This window comes from Haliotis rubra, unplaced genomic scaffold, assembly GCF_003918875.1.
Source record: "Haliotis rubra isolate DU_JTF1 unplaced genomic scaffold, ASM391887v1 Scf420, whole genome shotgun sequence".
NCBI lineage: Eukaryota > Metazoa > Mollusca > Gastropoda > Lepetellida > Haliotidae > Haliotis > Haliotis rubra.
In genome coordinates, this window is record NW_025767103.1 from 870,872 (window position 1) to 892,173 (window position 21,302).

Here is a 21,302-nt window from a genome sequence, read left to right on the forward strand (position 1 = left end):
AAATTTCTTAATCAAAATAATAATGTTTCTTGGTCTGTCAGCACCTTAGACGTGCATAAATTGAGGGTTTAACACATGAAGATCTGTGTTAGACATGCATAAACTGAGGGTTTAACACATGAAGATCTGTGTTAGACATGCATAAACTGAGGGTTTAACACATGAAGATCTGTGTTAGACATGCATAAACTGAGGGTTTAACACATGAAGATCTGTGTTAGAATTGGTCTTCAGCAACCCATGCTTGTTATAAGAGGCGACTAACGGGATGGGGTGGTTAGGCTAGCTGACTTTGTTGACACATGTCATCGTATCTCAGTTGCATAGATCGATGCTCATGATGATGATCACTGGATTGTCTGGTCAGACTGGATTATTTACTGACCACCGCCATATAGGTGGAATATTTCCGAGTGCAGCATTAAACAACAACCCAACAGACAGATATATAAAGTAGCTGAGGGTTTAGCTCTAGTTGACCCATGGTGATAGAACTCAAATCCTGTTAGAATCCGAGTTGAGTCCAACTCACTACATTCATCATTAATATCATACCGCTGGTTGAACTATTGCAGCTGTTGTCAAGTGGTGTAATACTATCACAACAGTGTGGGGAACAATGGCTGTACTATACAGCAGTGAAAATGTCTGATGGAACTATGTTCTGGAGTACCAGTCTGTTGTAAAGAGTACTACATGCTTTTGACCACTGATTTGCAAAATGCATTGTAGTTTTCAGTGAGATAATATTTGTTTTAGGAGGGTAATACCTGGTACAGTGACTTTAACATTTGTCATGTCTGTCAGCATCATTGCATGGGACAGGGTGATCGGGTAGCCTAATGGTTAAAGCGTCCTCTTGCAATGCTGAAAACCCAGTCTCGATTCCATACATGGGTACAATGTGTGAACCCCATTTCTGGTGTCCCCCGCTGTGATATTGCTGGAATATTGCTAAAAGCAGCATAAAACCATACTCACTCACTCGCTAATTGCAGGGGATACAACTTCCTGAATTATTTCAACATAGATTAATACTCTTGCTCAAAAGTTGTTAGATCAGGGTTAGAACATTTAGGGCCTCAGTAAAGCTTTCAGAAATATTCATAGTAGATGGAGAGGATATTCCATAATTTCATGCATCAGTGACAAACATGTTGTCCTATGTGGGTGTCCTCCCATTACGCAGACAGCCAGTTCACAGACACCTTAAAACAACAATATTTACGGTCCAGTGAACAGATTATCTACTACCTGTTACCTACACATTATAATGAAATAGTCCAAATAATAACACAGGAACAAACTGAAGCTATATTATTTATTTCAAAAGATGGACAAAACGACAGCAATTTGAACTTTTACTGCTGCAACATAAAAACAGTTTATTTTCACAAACATTTCGGTTTACCCTTCTAGTCTAACGGGAGTCGGCATCATCAGATTGAAAACATTAGCTTATCTATTAGAAATTGCGACACTTATGTATCATATAAATCAAATAAAGACAAATGTGAACCTTATTATTATTTATATGGAATAAAGAAGTCATATGTTTTGCACACAATATTAAGATATATGACAAGTGCACTTAATTACGATTTATTTAGAATAAATATTAAAAAAATATGACGCATCATGTCAATGTGGCCATGGATGTGAGAATGTTTTTCAATACTTCTTTGAACGAACTCTTTTCACACTTACTGTGTTTTTAACGATGGAAACTAGGCGCTATACAAGCCAATTATTATTATTGTGTCCATTGTATTACTACTCAAAAACATAACTGTTACAATCTTAAACAGTATTTTTAAAATTAGAACACTGATTGGTATTAATCGTATCTTACATGGCAATGCAGGTGTCTCATTTACTGCAAATCAGAATGTTTTCAAATATGTACATATCTATATCTCTCTAACAAAACGTTTTCTCAGTTAACTTCTGTTGTACATATGCTATTATTTGGAGGGGTCTTTTCTATCAATAAACACAATCAAACCTCTCAGTGACAAACCTGTTTTTATATTCGATAGTAATTGGTAGTAAAATCAATTTTGCGAATAGAAATCATTTATCATTTAATCACAACAAAGTTCTATTTACCCACAATGAAACTTCTCAGTAACGAACCTGTTTCAGGCTCACCCTGCTCTACTCACTAGACAGTGGACTGTTCCATTATACCCGTAGGTGTTACCCTAATTCACCTTCTAGTTCAGTGTCTGCAAATTGGGTGTCTGTCAAATGGGAGATAACCCCTATGTGAGTTCCTCTTTCGATATGTACCACGTGTCATCATGTTTTGTATTGTGAACACTCGACTTGTTTTTGCATGTGTTTGGTGCCAATAAAGGCAGGAATTCCCACTTTTTCACCAACCTCTATCACCACTATATGAAAGCATTTTTCATATCATAGGAATTGTTAATGGACTCGATGGGTGTTTTTATGAATAAGGCTGTTTTGTAACATTTTTGTAGACACTCTTCTCTGCTCAATACCCATAGTGAGATAAGTAGGGCATATCATCAATGTATGGAAGTGTTGACCATCTTGTAGACACATTTGGAGGAATAATGACAATGGCTTATCATAGATTAAACTTGTTGTCATAGCTTAATGCTGTGACCAACTTGAGCACATCCAACAGTGGCCTTGGGATACTGGACCAACTTGAGCACATCCAACAGTGGCCTAAGGATACTGGACCAACTTGAGCACATCCAACAGTGGCCTTAGGATACTGGACCAACTTGAGCACATCCAACAGTGGCCTAAGGATACTGGACCAACTTGAGCACATCCAACAGTGGCCTTAGGATACTGGACCAACTTGAGAACATCCAACAGTGGCCTTAGGATACTGGACCAACTTGAGCACATCCAACATTGGCCTAAGGATACTGGACCAACTTGAGCACATCCAACAGTGGCCTTAGGATACTGGACCAACTTGAGCACATCCAACATTGGCCTAAGGATACTGGACCAACTTGAGCACATCCAACAGTGGCCTTAGGATACTGGACCAATTTGAGCACATCCAACTGTGGCCTAAGGATACTGGACCAACTTGAGCACATCCAACAGTGGCCTAAGGATACTGGACCAACTTGAGCACATCCAACAGTGGCCTAAGGATACTGGACCAACTTGAGCACATCCAACAGTGGCCTTAGGATACTGGACCAACTTGAGCACATCCAACAGTGGCCTAAAGATACTGGACCAACTTGAGCACATCCGACATTGGCCTAAATATACTAGACCAACTTGAGCACATTCAACAGTGGCCTAAAGATACTGGACGAACTTGAGCACATCCAACATTGGCCTAAAGATACTGAACCAACTTGAGCACATCCAACATTGGCCTAAAGATACTGAACCAACATGAGCACAACCAACATTGGCCTAAAGAGACTGGACCAACTTGAGCACATTCAACATTGGCCTAAAAATACTGAACCAACATGAGCACATCCAACAGTAGCCTACAGATACTAGATCAACTTGAGCACATTCAACAGTGGCCTAAAGATACTGGACCAACTTGAGCACATCCAACATTGGCTTAAAGAGACTGGACTAACCTAAGCACATCCAACATTGGCCTAAAGAGACTGGACCAACCTGAGCACATTCAACATTGGCCTAAAGATACTAGACCAACTTGAGCACATCCAACATTGGCCTAAAGATACTGAACCAACATGAGCACAACCAACATTGGCCTAAAGAGACTGGACCAACTTAAGCACATTCAACATTGGCCTAAGGATACTGAACCAACATGAGCACATCCAACAGTAGCCTACAGATACTAGATCAACTTGAGCACATTCAACAGTGGCCTAAAGATACTGGACCAACTTGAGCACATCCAACATTGGCTTAAAGAGACTGGACTAACCTAAGCACATCCAACATTGGCCTAAAGAGACTGGACCAACCTGAGCACATTCAACATTGGCCTAAAGGTACTAGACCAACTTGAGCACATCCAACATTGGCCTAAAGATACTGGACCAAACTGAGCACATCCAGCTGTGGCCCAAAGATACTGAACCAACTTGATTGTACTTATATAGAATAGCATAGTGAAGATATACGACACAAGTATCCTCATTCATAAACAGATAGTGTATTTGTCATCATGTAAGAAGTGTTACGTTCGTTGACACTTAACATTTTCATCCTGCAGGGGACATTTGATTTGACATTTTGTATTGGTATTAAACTTGCAGTTCAGTGAGTTGGCTCAGAGACTGAGAACCAAAGAAAGAAAGACATATTCAAAACATGGTTGACACCAAAGGATTAACATTACTCTTCTGAAAGGAAGTGATACAAGGCGATGTCAAGTCTTGTTTGGAATTCTGTGTAGAGACATTTCAGTATATCTTTAATACTAACCATCTAAAAACTACAATGTTGTATTATACCCAGTGTTGTGTTTGTTTATGGTGATTGCATGTTGCCAAGGCTCACACTATTTTGCTTGGCTTTGTGGTATAACACGCTCAGTTGTTACCTTGAGCACTTGCTGCAATGCATGTATGTACTCACAGCAAGTGAACTGTCTCCCCTACACTGCAGAGTGATAGTCACCTCAACATGTTGTCTACACATTTATTGTTGTATGTTGCCTCAAACTATATGGTTCCCATGTATCCTCCTTATATTATACCACCATGTTATCATTTGACATACATTCCGATTGCTGCCATATCACAACTTCTGTTTGTGTTATATAGTTTAAAGTTGATTACCTTTTTTCATTAATGTTTATATCACAACACAACAAGAAGTTACAACTCTCTCCTGCTGTGTTGGATCAATTATTATTACACAACTGGAATTTTGCAAGTATTTTTTTCATTCAATATGAAGTAATTTTCATACTTAGAATGAGAAGGCAAACATGTGCCTTCTGTTGACATGACATTCCATAGGAAGGACATGAAGCATTGTGTAGAATGGACATGAAGCATTGCATAGACAGGACATGAAGCATTGCATAGACAGGACATGAAGCATTACATAGACAGGACATGAAGCATTCCATAGACAGGACATGAAGCATTACATAGACAGGACATGAAGCATTCCATAGACAAGACATGAAGCATTCCATAGACCAGACATGCAGCATTCCATAGACAGTACATGAATTATTCCATAGACATGAAGCATTCCATACACAGTACATGAAGCATTCCATAGACAGTACATGAATTATTCCATAGACATGAAGCATTCCATACACAGTACATGAAGCATTCCATAGACAGTACATGAATTATTCCATAGACATGAAGCATTCCATACACAGTACATGAAGCATTCCATAGACAGGACATGAAGCATTCCATACACAGTACATGAAGCATTCCATAGACAGGACATGAAGTATTCCATAGACAGGACATGAAGCATTCCATAGACAGTACATGAATTATTCCATAGACATGAAGCATTCCATACACAGTACATGAAGTATTCCATAGACATGAAGCATTCCATACACAGTACATGAAGTATTCCATAGACAGTACATGAAGTATTCCATAGACAGGACATGAATTATTCCATAGACAGGACATGAAGCATTCCTCGACAGGACATGAATTATTTCATAGACAGGATATGAAATATTCAGCAGATACAATATGAAGCATTCCACACACAAGATCTGAAGCATTCAGCAGATTAAATCCCAAGATAAAATATGAAGCATTTTGTGGACAGGACATGAAACATTCAGAATATGGAGCATTCCATAGGCTGGACATGAAGCATTCAGTATATAGAATATGGAGCTTTCCATAGACTGGACATGAAGCATTCAGAAGAGAGAATTTGAAGAGTTCCATACAATTGACATGAAGCATTTTGTTGATACGACTGTAAGCTTTGCGTATGCAGAACATGATACATCAGTCAATACAAGGAAGCATGATATGATGTGAATGACATGTGTTAAGCAAACACGCATCAAAATGCACATTGAAGGTGAAGTTTGAATACTAAAATTGTTACTGATTGTACCATTATACAGTCTAATGTAAGCCTTTCCTGTTTTCAGAGGATCTGCCATATTTGAAGGTTCCGCTACATACCGTGATAAAGTTAACCCCGGTAGCCTATGGTTGTAGAGTGGAGCTGATCTCCTTGAACATTGAAGCAGTGAACACTCACAGGGAGAAACCCAAGGTGAGTGGTCCCACCATTGTTCACCATCACTTCTTTCACACAGGCAGGAACACAAGGCTGTGGCTCAGAACCCACGCCAAGCCAAACTGAATGCTTTTCTAATGTATCTTGGGGAAACTAATTCTAATTAGATTTATTCATTCTTGTTGTGTGAATTCAAAGATGTAGGGATGAAATTAAAATATTGATCCTCAATATTTGGGACTTTTGCCAGAATACCAACCAAAATGTGTTGTTTTTGAAACACATTGTTTTTGCCAAACTTAGGGTAGCCTCAGCCAAAAATGTTTCCCAGCAATCCACCATATGCTGAGCCATATTTGAGCCTCAAGTAGTTATGGCTTCTTCACTACTGACTTTGAAGTTGGTGCATATGTATAAGTACAGTTGAAGAGTTTGTTTGTTATTGTGACGTAATCTGTACAGATGTTTGAGTTCTGACTGGATCATCATCAACTTCATATTTTGTCTTGCCTTCATCTGTCGACGTCTGCAAGGTTATACTTTATACCATTATATCCCATAATATCACATGCTGACATTGTAAGCTGAATAAATGGGTGATCATTCCTTTTTGATTGCTTGGACTTGACATGGCCTCCGGATCTTGACTTCAGTGATGTACCACTCAAAACAGATAAGAATTGCCCGGTTGTTTTACCATGTTCTCTTGGGTGATCGTTAGCTTTTTGAGTGGTATGTTATGTGACATTTGTAAGTGGTCCATTGGCTAGGATAGGTCAGTGCACATGTCAGTATTGTGGACCTGCACGTGTGCCCAATCCATCCATGTTTTCATCTTTGCTTTGTGCACATTAGGATGTCTTTGAGATGGTTAGGTAGGCCTAATATTTTTTGTTAGTTGTTTTTTTTAAACAGTTATTCAGTTTAGGTAAAACAAAATTTAGAAAAAAATTCAACTTAAATTTCGTATTGCTTATAATGAAGGAAAAACAAACTTGGAAGACAACATCAAAGAAGTATTATTTCAAAGCGATACTGAAGGATGTTTGTGCTTTTTATACATATCTTTAAATACTTCGACAAACAGCATGTGTTACATCATGACACTTAATTGTAAAAAACAGCCATCCAGGTTGCTTTAACTGGTATACTATGAATTAATTATTTTCACTAAAGAAAGAAACTTATCTTTTTTTAGAAATGTATGAAAATGGCCAGGGAAACAGTATTGTGATATTTGTGTGTACTGAGATGGAACAGGTTAAGTGTTTCCTGCCCTGTTCGTGCAGAAATTCAAATAACCATGATTATAAGTCTCCGAGAAAGTTGGGGACACCTAAAATATCATAAACAAATCTGATGCTATGCATATATAATAAATGAATCACACATTATGGAGATCCTTGGTCAGGGTATATTTCCCTGTACTGGATACTTGCATGTTGATATTGGTCATTAAACCTAAGTGCCTGACTTCCCACAACACAACTTTCCTGTGCATTTTGCTGCTGCCTCAACACCTCTGCATTAAAATTTGTAGTCTTGAAGATCCCCCTGCAACTGTCTGTAGTCATCAGATGACAATGTCATGTTAATAGAACGCTTATGTCTTTGAAAACTGAGCTTTTTCAGACAACCATATTGTGTAGTGCATGATTATGTGCATCTGTCCCATGCAAGAGTATTCTCTTGTCTGTATCGACCCGTGAAGATCCGGGGTAGAATAGGTCTTCAGCAACCCATGTGCTTGCCATAAAAAGGCGACTATCTTGTCGTAAGAGGCGACTAACGGGATCGGGTGGTCAGTTTCGCTGACTTGGTTGACAAATGTCATCGGTTCCCAATTGCGCAGATCGATGCTCATGCTGTTGATCACTGGATTGTCTGGTCCAGACTCGATTATTTACAGACCGCCGCCATATAGCTGGAATATTGCTGAGTGCGGCGTAAAACTAAACTCACTCACTCACTCTTGTCTGTATCTAAATGTAGTTTTCACCCTTGCCATTGTGAGCCTTATGTTCTGTGCTACAATTAGAGTGGACTATCACGCATATTGTTTGCCCAATCAGAGAATGTTTCAAACAACATCTAGGTTCCAAAAATGTGGTCAATGCTATGGCCATAGCCACTACCTGTTGCATTAATGAGGAATTTATTACAAACATTAAGCTAAGATAAATATTTTTGAATTGTTCAAGTTCTCTAAATCGTTTCATCTAAGTACTTGAATATATAATTGAGTGCAAGCTTCATTATTTTATCATTTGAATGGGTCGGGAGAAGATAGTGATAAACCACACAAACCTACTTTCGAGATAATCACTTTTGAAAGTTTGATCATTCATGAAAAATATTAGTGCCTTTTGAAATAAAATCAAACTATTTTGTAATCATTTATACTTCTGGTAGTGAGCCAAAAAAGACACAGTATGTTTCGATTACAGGAAATTGTGTTTTTATGTGCTCGAAGATACCTACTGTAAACAATTTGTGTTGGTTATCACTTTCATGCCAAAACGAGTTTGTCAAACTCTTGCTCAAAGATCGATATTTGTATTTGTGTTAACCCACATCAGATTCACACTAATAAGGAAATGGACGACTCTGTCGTTCTAAAGAAATATATATATACTAGTGGAAGTAAGTAACTGTGCAGTATTTATTGTTATGCCGTTTTTAATGCAAAAGGATAATAACATGGTTTGTGGTGTTTTCCTTAATTACTGTTTAACTGATGACAGGATAAGACCGAAATCTGTATGATATGGCACTAGGCATCGTGACATGCCCTTGAAGAGATGTGGGGTCAAAAAAAAGTCAGTTCACAAAGTCAGTATTGTGTGTGTCTACCATTGGCATTGATGCAGGCTGGCAGACGACACTAAGCGATTGAAGAAAGCTTGGGGAATGTTCCATGTCTGAACCAACGCTTGTCTCAATTCAGCCAACGTTAATGGCTGATTTTGGGCTTGATGTAAACGTCGCTCCATTTCATTCCTCGATAGGGGACAGGTCCGGAGAAACAGCTGGCCAGAGAAGTACCGGAATGTTCTGCTGTCTCAGGAAATATGTCACACGAGCGACGTGTGGACGGGCATTATCTTGGTGAAGCATGAAGTTACATTTCTGTCCTTGAATGAGTGCATATGATCTGTTTAGTCATAATAGAAGAATTTACATGAAAAGCTTTCCAAATTGGGTGGATAGTGGAATATCAAAATTCATGAAATGATCAGTTTGGCAAGTACATGATAACCCACTCGAAATAATAAAAGTGTGAAAAAGTAATATCAGAGACCATATAATAATATTATATGGTCTCTGGTAATATTTTCTAACACTTAAATGTCAAGAAATGTCAGAATCAGATCCTTGAGAAGTTTTTTCATTGTGGGGAACATGGGTCCAGTCATCATCTTCGCTATGGGTGGAGATTTCTCTCAAAACAACTTCGTCAGATAGCATGCATCCTGCCATGATTTTGTGGCTTGTCATGGTCTTGCCAAAAGGGCACCACATGCATGTGCCTTATCCTTAATATAGACATGATGCAACTCTGCACCTGCCAAGTTAGGGGAGATAACTCATGCTCATATAACAATACTGGACATTGGAAACCACTAAATATAATTATCTGGAAAAACCATGATGTGTGGGTTGTCACTATTTTACCCCGACCCATTCATTTGTATAATCGAGTGTATATTGCAGACGTATTTTTAAACATCTACTGAATTTTTCACCTAGTAACGGGTTGGTGGGGTAGCCTAGTGGTTACAGCATTCGCTCAGCACGCCGAAGACCCGGGTTCGATGCCCCACATGGGTACAATGTGTGAAGCCCATTTCTCGTGTCCCCTGCCGTGATATTGATGGAATATTGCTAAAAGCGGCATAAAACGATACTCACTCACACACTCATTCACCTAGTAACCACAGTGTGCATTGTTGCTTGATGCTGTGTTGTCTGAATGCCTTTGTTATAACAAGAGAGAACTATGGAGTGAAAACTCGTGAGATGGGATCACTTGTCATGAGGAACAGTCAGGCATAGAACTTGAGAACCAGCTCAAGACAGTTATGTTTCATACATCACACAGGTCAACATGAGGCATATATATATGTCAGATATGTGTCATGGCCACTCTGGCTTTGCAACTTTATGTATGTTGTACATGTGGTTTGTTTATGGTTTATATATGTTAATAAAGGCCTTCATCATGCCCCCCAAAAGATTTTTCAGAGCTAGTATTTTATAAGCTGTTTGTCAACAGAGAGCAGTGTTTCATGTGACCAACATATTTAGCAGAGTATCATGCTGTTGGATCAGCACTGTGCCATGTCATGTTATTTGTAGTGTTGTGGCTTCCTAGTGTCTTTGGCTGCCGACTCTCTTGCAGCTTTCTGTAATGCTGTCAGCTACAACTCTCTTCCAAGGCTAGGATGCTTGACCTTTCCTTGTCAAGGAATCTTCTCAGGCGATGCTGTTTGCAACAAGGACACATACAGGACATCATACTGTCTAAAACATGTCCTCAGTGTTTATGATATCATGCATCTCTTTATCTGTGCTTTGAACTTTGACTGAATTACATTTTTCATGACCAAAATGGATCAGAGTTCTCAGTTGACTTGATACGTAAATGTTACAGCTGTATATCAAAACCTCTTACATCTGTAGCATGCAGGTTGCTCATCTCTCACATAAGGATGCAAGAATTTGTTGAGAAGAGTTACACACATTGAGTATGCGAGAACCTGCGATTTTAATTCACCCCGAGTGGTCAAATGTAACATATGTTATATTTGGGATTACACTTTCTCAGTAAATACAGTTTCTATTACTTTTGAGTTAAGTCACACCCTAAAATGGAAGTTTGACCACTGGTAGTCCAGATCATGTAGATTCTGGATCCCTCTGACAAGTGTAAACTACATGGCTCCCAATGCCAGAAGCTAGGAATACACAATGCCTTTTAGAAAAGCAAAAAAACAAATATAACATATGTTGCATTTGACTATTTTCGAAAAGGTATTGTGTAATTTTCACTTGTTTCTGGGGTACACTCTGCTGTGGTGGTTGAGAGGGTCAGAACACTGACTTTCTAAAAAATGTATTAGAATCTGTACTTTGCTGAGAAAGTATAATCCCAAATGCAACACATGTTGCTGTGCTGGTTTGGTAGTGAAAGCAGTAACAGTGAGAGACCTGCATCACTTTAGGCTTGCCTCAAACATTCAGCTTAAATGCCATGATATCACTAAAATACTGTTGGATCATTCACTCACCCATTCCTTAGCTCCTGTGTTTAATGAGCAATATTGAATGCTGAAACTGTCTTTATATCTGTGTCTGCTTTCCTGTCACAAGGGTTGTTTCAATGCCTTGTCTTGTTGCAAGTGTGCATCTGTGCCTCGTCTTGTCACAAGCTTTGTTTCAGTGCCTAGTCTTCTCACAAGTGTTGTGTTTCTGCCAGGTCTTGTTGCAAGTGCTGTTTCAGTGCCTAGTCTTGTCACACATGTTGTGTTTCTGTTGCAAGTGTGCATCTGTGCCTCGTCTTGTCACAAGCTTTGTTTCAGTGCCTAGTCTTGTCACACATGTTGTGTTTCTGTTGCAAGTGTGCATCTGTGCCTCGTCTTGTCACAAGCTTTGTTTCAGTGCCAGGTCTTGTCACAAGTGTTGTGTTTCTGCCAGGTCTTGTCACAAGTGTTATGTTTCTGTTGCAAGAGTGCATATGGGCCTAGTCTAGTCACAAGCTTTGTTTCAGTGCCTAGTCTTGTCACAAGTGTTGTGTTTCTGCCAAGTCTTGTTTCAAGTGTTGTGTCTATACCTTGTTCTGTCACAAGTGTTGTGTCTGTGCCTAGTCTTGTCACAAGTGTTGTGTCTGCACTGTGGTTTGACCCAGACAGAATGGTGTGATGTAGGATTATGGGGTTGGTTAGGGAGGGTTGTGGTGCATCTTAGCCCAGATGTAAATGTGTTTTGTCATCTCAGCAGAGACTTTCCTGACAGAATAATATGATTAAAGTGTGTCTCCTGTTTTGCCCCTACTGTAGAGTACACAGTAAAAATGTCTTTGTTGCTGAAAGAAGGAAAAGCTTTTTCTGTGTAAAATGCCAAATGTATTCATTCTATTTTTGTCATGACATCAGTAGTAGACTATCAGACCTCAAGTGAATTGACCTGAGATTGTCATCTTTGATGAATGACTGTTTGAATACATCCAACATTTCTCATCTGAAGTCATCATTTTTCTAGTACATATTCAATTAATATGAAATGTTTTCCAAATCGTCACTGACAAACTAATATCCCACAAGAGTTCTGTCCCCTACTGACTTCCTTTCTTTCCTTCTTCCAGACTGTCCTAGCCAATGGGTCCATTAGCACCATTGAGGCCACCACTTGCTCTTGCTTTGAGTAATGGCTTGTAGCCTTGACCTTTGCCACCACCAACGTAGATCGTAATGGATGACCAGGGTCTTTCAGCAGGATGACATAGCATAGGGTGCTTGAAGATGCTCTTTTAGTGATACATGATTCATTCCAGTGTGGTATAGTTGAGGAGGAAGACTCCTGAAAGCAGGAACACAAACTTCATTTCTCTCCACTCGCCCGAATGTGACAGATAAACTTAAGAAGTTTCTACTCAATGAACGATATTTTAAACAAAAGGTAGTTTGCTTCATGCAAAGAGTGCCTCATGTCTTCCTGTAATAAATACAGATGTGTGTATTCTACTTTCTCTACCACAAGATGGTGCTCATCAGTAGTTTCAGCTGTGTGTATGAAGAGAAACTGACCAATCTATGTTTGTTGTGTCTGGGAATGTGTGAGCGTGATACTGCAGGGAATGTACATGGTATGAGTCTGAAGTCACTGAGATCCATTGCTATTGTCCTACAACTACAGATGTGTCCTTCAAGAAGCGTTCAGCTGCTGAAGAAACACTTCAGTGAAAGTGGCATCTCCTCCCGTTTGTTTTTTGTCTATTTCTTTGTCAATCAATTGTTGGTCAAGTTACCAGTGTAATTAGTCGTTGACCTTTTCATGTGTTTTATTCAAGTTGACTTTCTTCTCACATGCTTGCCCAGTGTTTGATTGTCTTTCATTCTTATTTCCTAAAATTATTACTTCTGGACGCTGATGTAGCCTTAGTTATACATGTATAATGAGTGACTAGTCATTCTCCATATCCAGACTGTTGGCTGATATTATTGTGATCATTGAGAGGAGTCTAGATGTTCCATGTAAGGTGCAGTAATATGTGTTGATTCTACAAGCCCAAACCTGTCCTTTGTCTATACTGAAGTTGATTGTTTATTTATGGATGGGCTTATATTACCAAAAATCACTAGACTTGGCCTGTAGCCTCTGTATGACGTTTGTAAATGTCATGTTTTAAAGTGGAACTGATTGTTTTTGTTTTAATCTGTTCATCATCCATTTCTGTGGTACAACTGGAAAGTTCAGTATGTTATCGAATATTAGAAGTTTCATGAGCTAATACATTTGTCAAAATTTTAACAACTTGCTTGATCAATAACTGTGAAATATGGTTTACGTTTATGACATAACGTAGATTTTCTTTGATTGACCGATCAGGTTTCATGTTGATGTGGTAATCTAGCTAGTGGTTACTTTGTGGCTTTCCTAGCTGTGGGATACATAGTGTTAAGCCCTTTCTTCATCTCGCTGGTGTATCGCTAGAAGCTGCATACATCATTACTCACTCACTCATCACTGAAGGGCCAATCCTAGCAGTCTCAGCAGATTTATGAAATACTTTGTTTTTGAATGATACCCATGCTTCTTTTACCTGCCTCTTACAACATAGTAGGCCTTCCGGTACTTCCTGTATGTCAGTTACAGCTAACAAATATGACAATCTTCCACTGCTATTTTGGCGATGTTGCACATGCTGCTGATCATGTGTGCTGATGTTCTTGTTCTCCCTGACAATGCTTATATATCAGTTATGCCAAAGTATCATATGTATATTAATTTTATGACTCTATATTTGATGTTAACAAAAGGATAATGTACAGTGAATAACTGCCATCTCAAGCAGATGTCATATGTCGAATCTGTAGCTTAGACCAACAGGATATCAAGGCAGGCTATTTTAGATTAAAAACTTCATGAAACCTTTTTGCCATTTCTGATTACTGAACCTTTTGAGACCCAAATTAAGACAAATGGTTTATCACAACACAGTTCATGCTTGTATCATCCCAATGGCACATTTTCACCATTTGAATTACAGATATATTCATTTCCATCAAAATGAAATAAGAGACAAGTTAATTTTAAAGTCATATCTAGAGTAGAGTAATGCCCCAGGCATGTTCATAGCTTACTGTCGTTCTGTGTACCTACTATGAAATAGTATTTTCCATTATTCAAGATAAAAAAGATGATCTAATGGTTCTTATATTTAAATGTATGTCAGTGTATTTTTAAACCAAGATGTCATAATTTTCCCACCTGCAAGTGACTGAAAAGTGGAAGCTACAAATACTTTTATTTTTTAATTAATATATATATATACCAAAACAATAACATTGTTGCTGCATTTCCTTGTTTGTCATTGTGTTATTTGTGATTGTTACATTGATCTGTGTGTATTGGATCTTAAATAAAATTGTTACAAGTGCATAGATCAAAAGCTTACGGCTCTGCATATATGTGTTATTTCTCTGATCATACAAGACATTTCAAAAGGCATTTTGTGTGTTAAGAGAGTGAAGTTCTCTACTTCAGGATTTAAAATGCTCATTATCTCTTTCATCAAGCCATTAGAATCTGATGGAAATTCCTAACGATAACCAAGTTATTTGTCTACTATTTCTGAAATAGTTAAAACTTAAAGGAATACCATTGTGTGTTGTTTAGATGTGGAGTCATTTCGTTGTTAATTCCCATTATTATTTTTTGTTGTTGTTCCTTCAAATATCACAAGGTGACCATATTTAGAAAAGGTGAGTTTTGCTGTTTGACTTTTATTTTCTTAAATCAAGCTTTTAAACAATGTATAATCCAATTTACTAGTGTTGATTAGGAATATAATCTGATCTTTGTGTGTTTTTAATTAACATGACTTTAACTTATTAGTATGAACTTGTGGAAGGTGCTGCTCTGTATCTGTTAACAATACAGTGTTTTCTGGTTCCGGTCAACCAGGGTGTGGTATTCCTGCTGCTACAGCTGTAGTGTCAGTAACAATACAGTGTTTTCTGGTGCTGGTGTACCAGGGTGTGGTATTCCTGCTGCTGCAGCTGTAGTGTCAGTAACAATACAGTGTTTTCTGGTGCCGGTCTACCAGGGTGTGGTATTCCTGCTGCTGCAGCTGTAGTGTCAGTAACAATACAGTGTTTTCTGGTGCTGGTGTACCAGGGTGTGGTATTCCTGCTGCTGCAGCTGTAGTGTCAGTAACAATACAGTGTTTTCTGGTGCTGGTGTACCAGGGTGTGGTATTCCTGCTGCTGCAGCTGTAGTGTCAGTAACAATACAGTGTTTTCTGGTGCTGGTGTACCAGGGTGTGGTATTCCTGCTGCTGCAGCTGTAGTGTCAGTAACAATACAGTGTTTTCTGGTGCTGGTGTACCAGGGTGTGGTATTCCTGCTGCTGCAGCTGTAGTGTCAGTAACAATACAGTGTTTTCTGGTGCTGGTGTACCAGGGTGTGGTATTCCTGCTGCTACAGCTGTAGTGTCAGTAACAATACAGTGTTTTCTGGTGCCGGTCTACCAGGGTGTGGTATTCCTGCTGCTACAGCTGTAGTGTCAGTAACAATACAGTGTTTTCTGGTGCCGGTCTACCAGGGTGTGGTATTCCTGCTGCTGCAGCTGTAGTGTCAGTAACAATACAGTGTTTTCTGGTGCTGGTGTACCAGGGTGTGGTATTCCTGCTGCTACAGCTGTAGTGTCAGTAACAATACAGTGTTTTCTGGTGCCGGTCTACCAGGGTGTGGTATTCCTGCTGCTACAGCTGTAGTGTCAGTAACAATACAGTGTTTTCTGGTGCTGGTGTACCAGGGTGTGGTATTCCTGCTGCTGCAGCTGTAGTGTCAGTAACAATACAGTGTTTTCTGGTGCTGGTGTACCAGGGTGTGGTATTCCTGCTGCTGCAGCTGTAGTGTCAGTAACAATACAGTGTTTTCTGGTGCCGGTCTACCAGGGTGTGGTATTCCTGCTGCTACAGCTGTAGTGTCAGTAACAGTACCTTCATCTGGTGCATTGTTAATTGTACAGAGCCATGGGGCCAGATACTAAATATCATCATAATTTGGGGTCTTTGACATCAGGCATTTTCCTCCTAGTTGGAAGGGTGGAAGGAACAGCCTCAGATTAGTTAAGGCAGAGGCTGAGAACACCAAAGACCTGACTTAGTACAATGTACAATGTATGGGAAGAATGTTCTGTGATACTGCAGGAATCAGCTTTAAATGAAATGGGAGGGAGGTGAAAATGGTCTTTAAGTTGCATTCATGAAGATACACTCATATATCAGTGTGTATATATGTGTGTGTGGCTGCTTGTACTGGTTGGAACTTACACTAGCTCATTAAGATGCAATGCTGTAGTTTAACCCCACCCTTACTTACTTTTGAAGCAGACTGATGCTCATGCTGTTGATCACTGGATTGTCAGGTCCAGACTCGATTATTTACAGACCAACGCCATATAGCTAGAATATTACTGAGTGCAGCGTAAAACTAAACTCACTCACTCACTTACTTTTGAATCACACTGAAATTGTTGTTTCGTTTTATGATTGTTAATGTAAGGTTTGATTATTATGTTGACACTACCTTGTTATTGCTTGTCACAACTTCACTAGTTGGGAGACCTAGATAGATTTGACCTAAATGTAAGATGACAATCATCACATTGCTATTATATCCTCATGCATGTCTCTAGAAGACAGATAGGGTCTCCTGCTAATGACGGACTGGGACTGTCACGATTCACCAATACATCGGTTCATTGATAGTATTCTCAGGCAAAATACAATAAGCGTTAACCACATACCTGTATCAGTTCATGTTTGTATTATTATTTACTTGTTTAAGTTTGGTTCATGATTTAAGGTATTATGTTGACAGGGCATTTGCTATTTTATTTAGTAATAAAACACTTATGCTGACCACTTGTTTTATTGAAATGAGACATTTATGTTGTGAAATATGAGAGCAGATTTTCAGGAATTGTGTTTGTGCCTCATGAAATATATTAATTCCCATAGAATTGCGATACGTTTAATATTGTGAACAAGGTATTGTGATATGTATTGTATCAAGAGAGTCATACCATCACTACTAGTCCTGACCTTTCATACCGGTGATAATATTCTTTAAGGTTGCAACAGTTTCAGAGCGAGGCGGGCAAAATTATGTGTTTTGGTGTTCAGGAAAATAAGTGAAGACACTTTCATATGTTTCTGACTCACAGTGTGTCACAGCACAAGTATTGTAAAAAAGTATTATTAGCGTATTTCTGAAAGGATGAAGCAGTTTTGTTTCTGTATATTATGATGAAATAATATCTTTGTCTAATACAATCTTGTGAGATTGGTTGGATAATATGTAATAAGAGATATTTCATCTTTTCTTGTCAAAAAATGTGAAGTCAGTTTGTCTATAAACATGTTATTTTATGCACGACTGTTATCTTAAAAACTGTTGCAGCCTTATTCTATAGATGCTACAGCATAATTCTGTAACACTAACATTAACTAAATATCTATGTGTATATACATGTATGTTTATAATTGTGTGTGTGACAGATGAGCTATATACTTGCTCCAGACATATCAGTGCTATTTTTATTATGTGATATACATGTAACATGATGTGTGTACAGTACAGAAGTGATGAATAAAATGTGAAGTATATAACAGGTGTGTCCTGTGTAATTAACTCTCATATTGGGTCAGACTTTTTCTAATTAGTATATAGTATACAGTTTAAGGTCCCTAAATTCAGGGTGGCAGGTCAAAAATATAAGTATGTAAAAATTCCATTTTCAGCATATGATTACTATTATTCCTAGTATTATATATAATTTATCAATATTGATAATAACAGTACATGGATGATGTTTTGCTTGTTTCTTGTTAAATACACGAGGTGTTACTTTGAGACTGTCCATTTGTAAACCCAATTTTAAAAAGCGAGCTGGCCTTTTGTATGTACAGATTCATTTCCAGTCTTAGACACTGTGTGTCTAAATATCTGTATACAAACAAAATGTGCTAATAATGACTGGCAATTGGGCCAAACAAGATTGGAAATGTTGACAGTCATTAGTTTTAGAGGGAGATAACTCTGCTTTTGTTCTTCTTGTTTCCATGATATGTTGACATGATTGTCATTCCCTGTGTATACATGGACAATCCACTTACCACTTGTGTCTGTTCCACATGATGGCTTCAGTTGTGCCTGATACTCTCTAGAATTGATTGAATATCATAGTTCAGAAGTTCTTCAACATGAAAGTGTTATATACAAACTGTCCTTGCATTTACACTATATGTTTACATGTATTAAGATCTTTGGTGCACATGAAAATGAGAGATGTGTACCTTGTCAAACGTTAACACTCTCCTCAGTAAAGGAAACAGTTTATGAACACATACATCAGTTCATGTCCTGAAACCAACAAATTGTTTATCCAAATTTCCTGGAATTATTATGGTAACTGTCACAGAAGCCTGTCATCAAGTATCAATTATCAATAATCAAAATGACCAAATATCATCCCTGATGGGATTTCATCTTACTACGGTTCCCCAGTAACCTATATTTGTTGTTGAAAGTGCACAATTTGATGGGCTTGACCTCTTCAGTGACTTGATTGCCTGTCATCCGAGGCCAACAAGATGGTCCATTGATGATGTCACCTTGGTCCAGACTGATCCATTTGTAGGCAGTGTTGTAGCTAGAATATTGAAAAGTATGAAATTATAAAACAAACCATCAAAAGTTAAAGCTTTGGCGTGATGGTCTAGATAAGTTAACAAGATTGTTCTCACCACCTAGTGTTTTTCTAAAGACAAATGAGTAGAGATATTGTCCATAGACATGCAGCAACATTAGTGTTCATGTTTTATGCTTCTTAGTCCTCATGAAGCTCTGACAGCTGTTCTGTAATTCAAGATGAAACATGATGAAGACAGTCAGTGATGCATCACTCACATGCTAATGGGTGTTTTCTGGTTTCAGAATCTGGAGAGGACACGATCTACAGATGAAGCTCTGGAGACTGTGCCCTCCCACTTCTAATGGCAGCTAGCTGAACAGGAGTGCATGTCCGGGTGTGAATGTATCAGCTGTGTGTGGTGCAGCAACAGCGGAGATTGTAGGAATTCAAGTAGCTTGGCAACAGCAGGTTTTAGAGGAAGTCATTTAGCACACCAACAGTAGGAATCAGAGGTCATGTGGCAAAGAAACCTTTTTGAGGTGGAACATCTATGATGTTGGAGATAGCATCTGTATCATGTATAAGAGTTTGGCTGGGTGAATAAGCTCTGTTCTGTTCTGTTAAAGCATATTCCCAGATGTCCGTGTTATGTATTGAGCTTATGTTTTATACTTTGAGATGAGATTTCTGAGTGCTTCACAAGTTAATCCAATGAGATTTGCTCAATATTGTCTTTACTTGAAATGTTGCCTCGTTAACTGAATTTGTTTGGAAGCAGTTTCATACATTTCCTTAATAGCATTGTTTCCTTAATTGGTGTGAAGTATGAAGAAAAGTAATTTTCCTAAAACAGTGTTCAGAATGAGTTTGCTCCACAGTTTGATGTGTCTCTGAAGCGTATGTGTCACAGTAAACTGCTTGTGTTGCTGTACCAGCATGTATGTGAAGAGTGATAGATCAAAGCTTGTTTGTTAAACACTATATATTTTGATGACAATTTTACCCAGACGTGATGTGTCAGGTTTTTGTATATACAATATAATCAGATCCTTATGTATATGTCTGAACGGGCATTGGATGTGCTTGTTTACGGGTTTGTGTCACTTAATGTGGTATTGTCTGTTCCAAGTGTACATGCTGTTATTGGTGATTCTTCACTAATAAATATCCCACTTAATAGTGCTCTACAAGATGAGTGCGGTCTCAAACCCATGCATCCATGCTTGTCAAAATACAACTGAGTGTGGAGTTCTTGAGCAGTATGTCTATTGTACAGTAAATGGTGGTGGTGACTTATAACATCAGTAACATCTGGTGATGTCACCAGAAAAATGGGGTAAAACAAACTGTGGATTTTTCAAAATGAAACATCTTCTCACTGAAGATGTTGTCTAGGATTCTCATCTAAGTGCCATGACAGGCAATCTACCAATAATATCAATATTTGTTCAAACTTGGATTTTTTTTAATAGTTTGTATTTTTGCAAATTCAGATTTCTTATTTAACATTGTATTTTATGATTGCACACAATGAAAGTTTTCAATCTAAACATTAACCTTCCATTGTATCGGTTCCACTTATTGGTAAGATGCAATTATAAGTTCTATCTTAGTGCCATCAAAGGGAGAACATGAATTTGGAAATTGATATAGTACCAGTTTTGGAATTTTAAATGACATATACTGTTTTGGGGGCCAGAATCAGTCTCAGATGACTCAGTCACTGCCTGGTGTATGAACTCATCAAGTCATGTATTGACTCACATCTCATTATACTCCTAGGCCAAATGTAGAGATAACATCATTATCAGGTAATATGATACACCAGGCCTTATCACCCATACTGCATATCCTGATCATGTTGAACATCAGTGCTTGTCACCGTCCATTAAACCATGTGGTTAATACTCATGAAGTTGGTCTATGAACATGTGGACACTGTCTCAACAGTGGGGTTAACCTTGTTTGTTTTCATCAACCTAATACATTCTGTGTCTAGTTCCACATTGACAAGAATCTCTGGAGGGTGGGAGTTGTCATACTAATTACTGGATAACGCTTTTACTGCTGCTGAGAGATCCTAAATGATAGGGACTTCTCTAACATTTGGCCTAGGACTAATTAGGCAGCCCATAGCCACTGACATGCTCTGTGTTGATTACAGTACAGTGTTCCTTTAGTATGTCTACTAC

General features: G+C 38.5%; 1 protein-coding gene across 10 annotated transcripts in view; it reads left to right on the forward strand.

Moving 5' to 3' along the window:
- The window catches only part of LOC124288601 (6-phosphofructo-2-kinase/fructose-2,6-bisphosphatase-like), a 119,252-nt gene extending 98,260 nt beyond the window's left edge, over positions 1-20,992 (forward strand). For 5 of the 10 annotated variants that reach the window (XR_006901484.1, XM_046725156.1, XM_046725158.1 and 2 more), the window contains 2 exons: positions 6,095-6,222; positions 12,551-14,737. Coding sequence is in view for 5 of the 10 variants with exons in the window: in XM_046725156.1 (XP_046581112.1) it covers positions 6,095-6,222; positions 12,551-12,613 (191 nt within the window). In the remaining 5 variants the exon portion in view is untranslated. Of the gene's footprint in view, positions 1-6,094; positions 6,223-6,648; positions 6,720-12,550; positions 14,738-19,412 lie in introns of those variants that run through there. The other 5 variants (XR_006901485.1, XR_006901487.1, XR_006901483.1 and 2 more) reach the window with 3 other exon arrangements.
- The last annotated feature ends 310 nt before the right edge of the window (positions 20,993-21,302 follow it).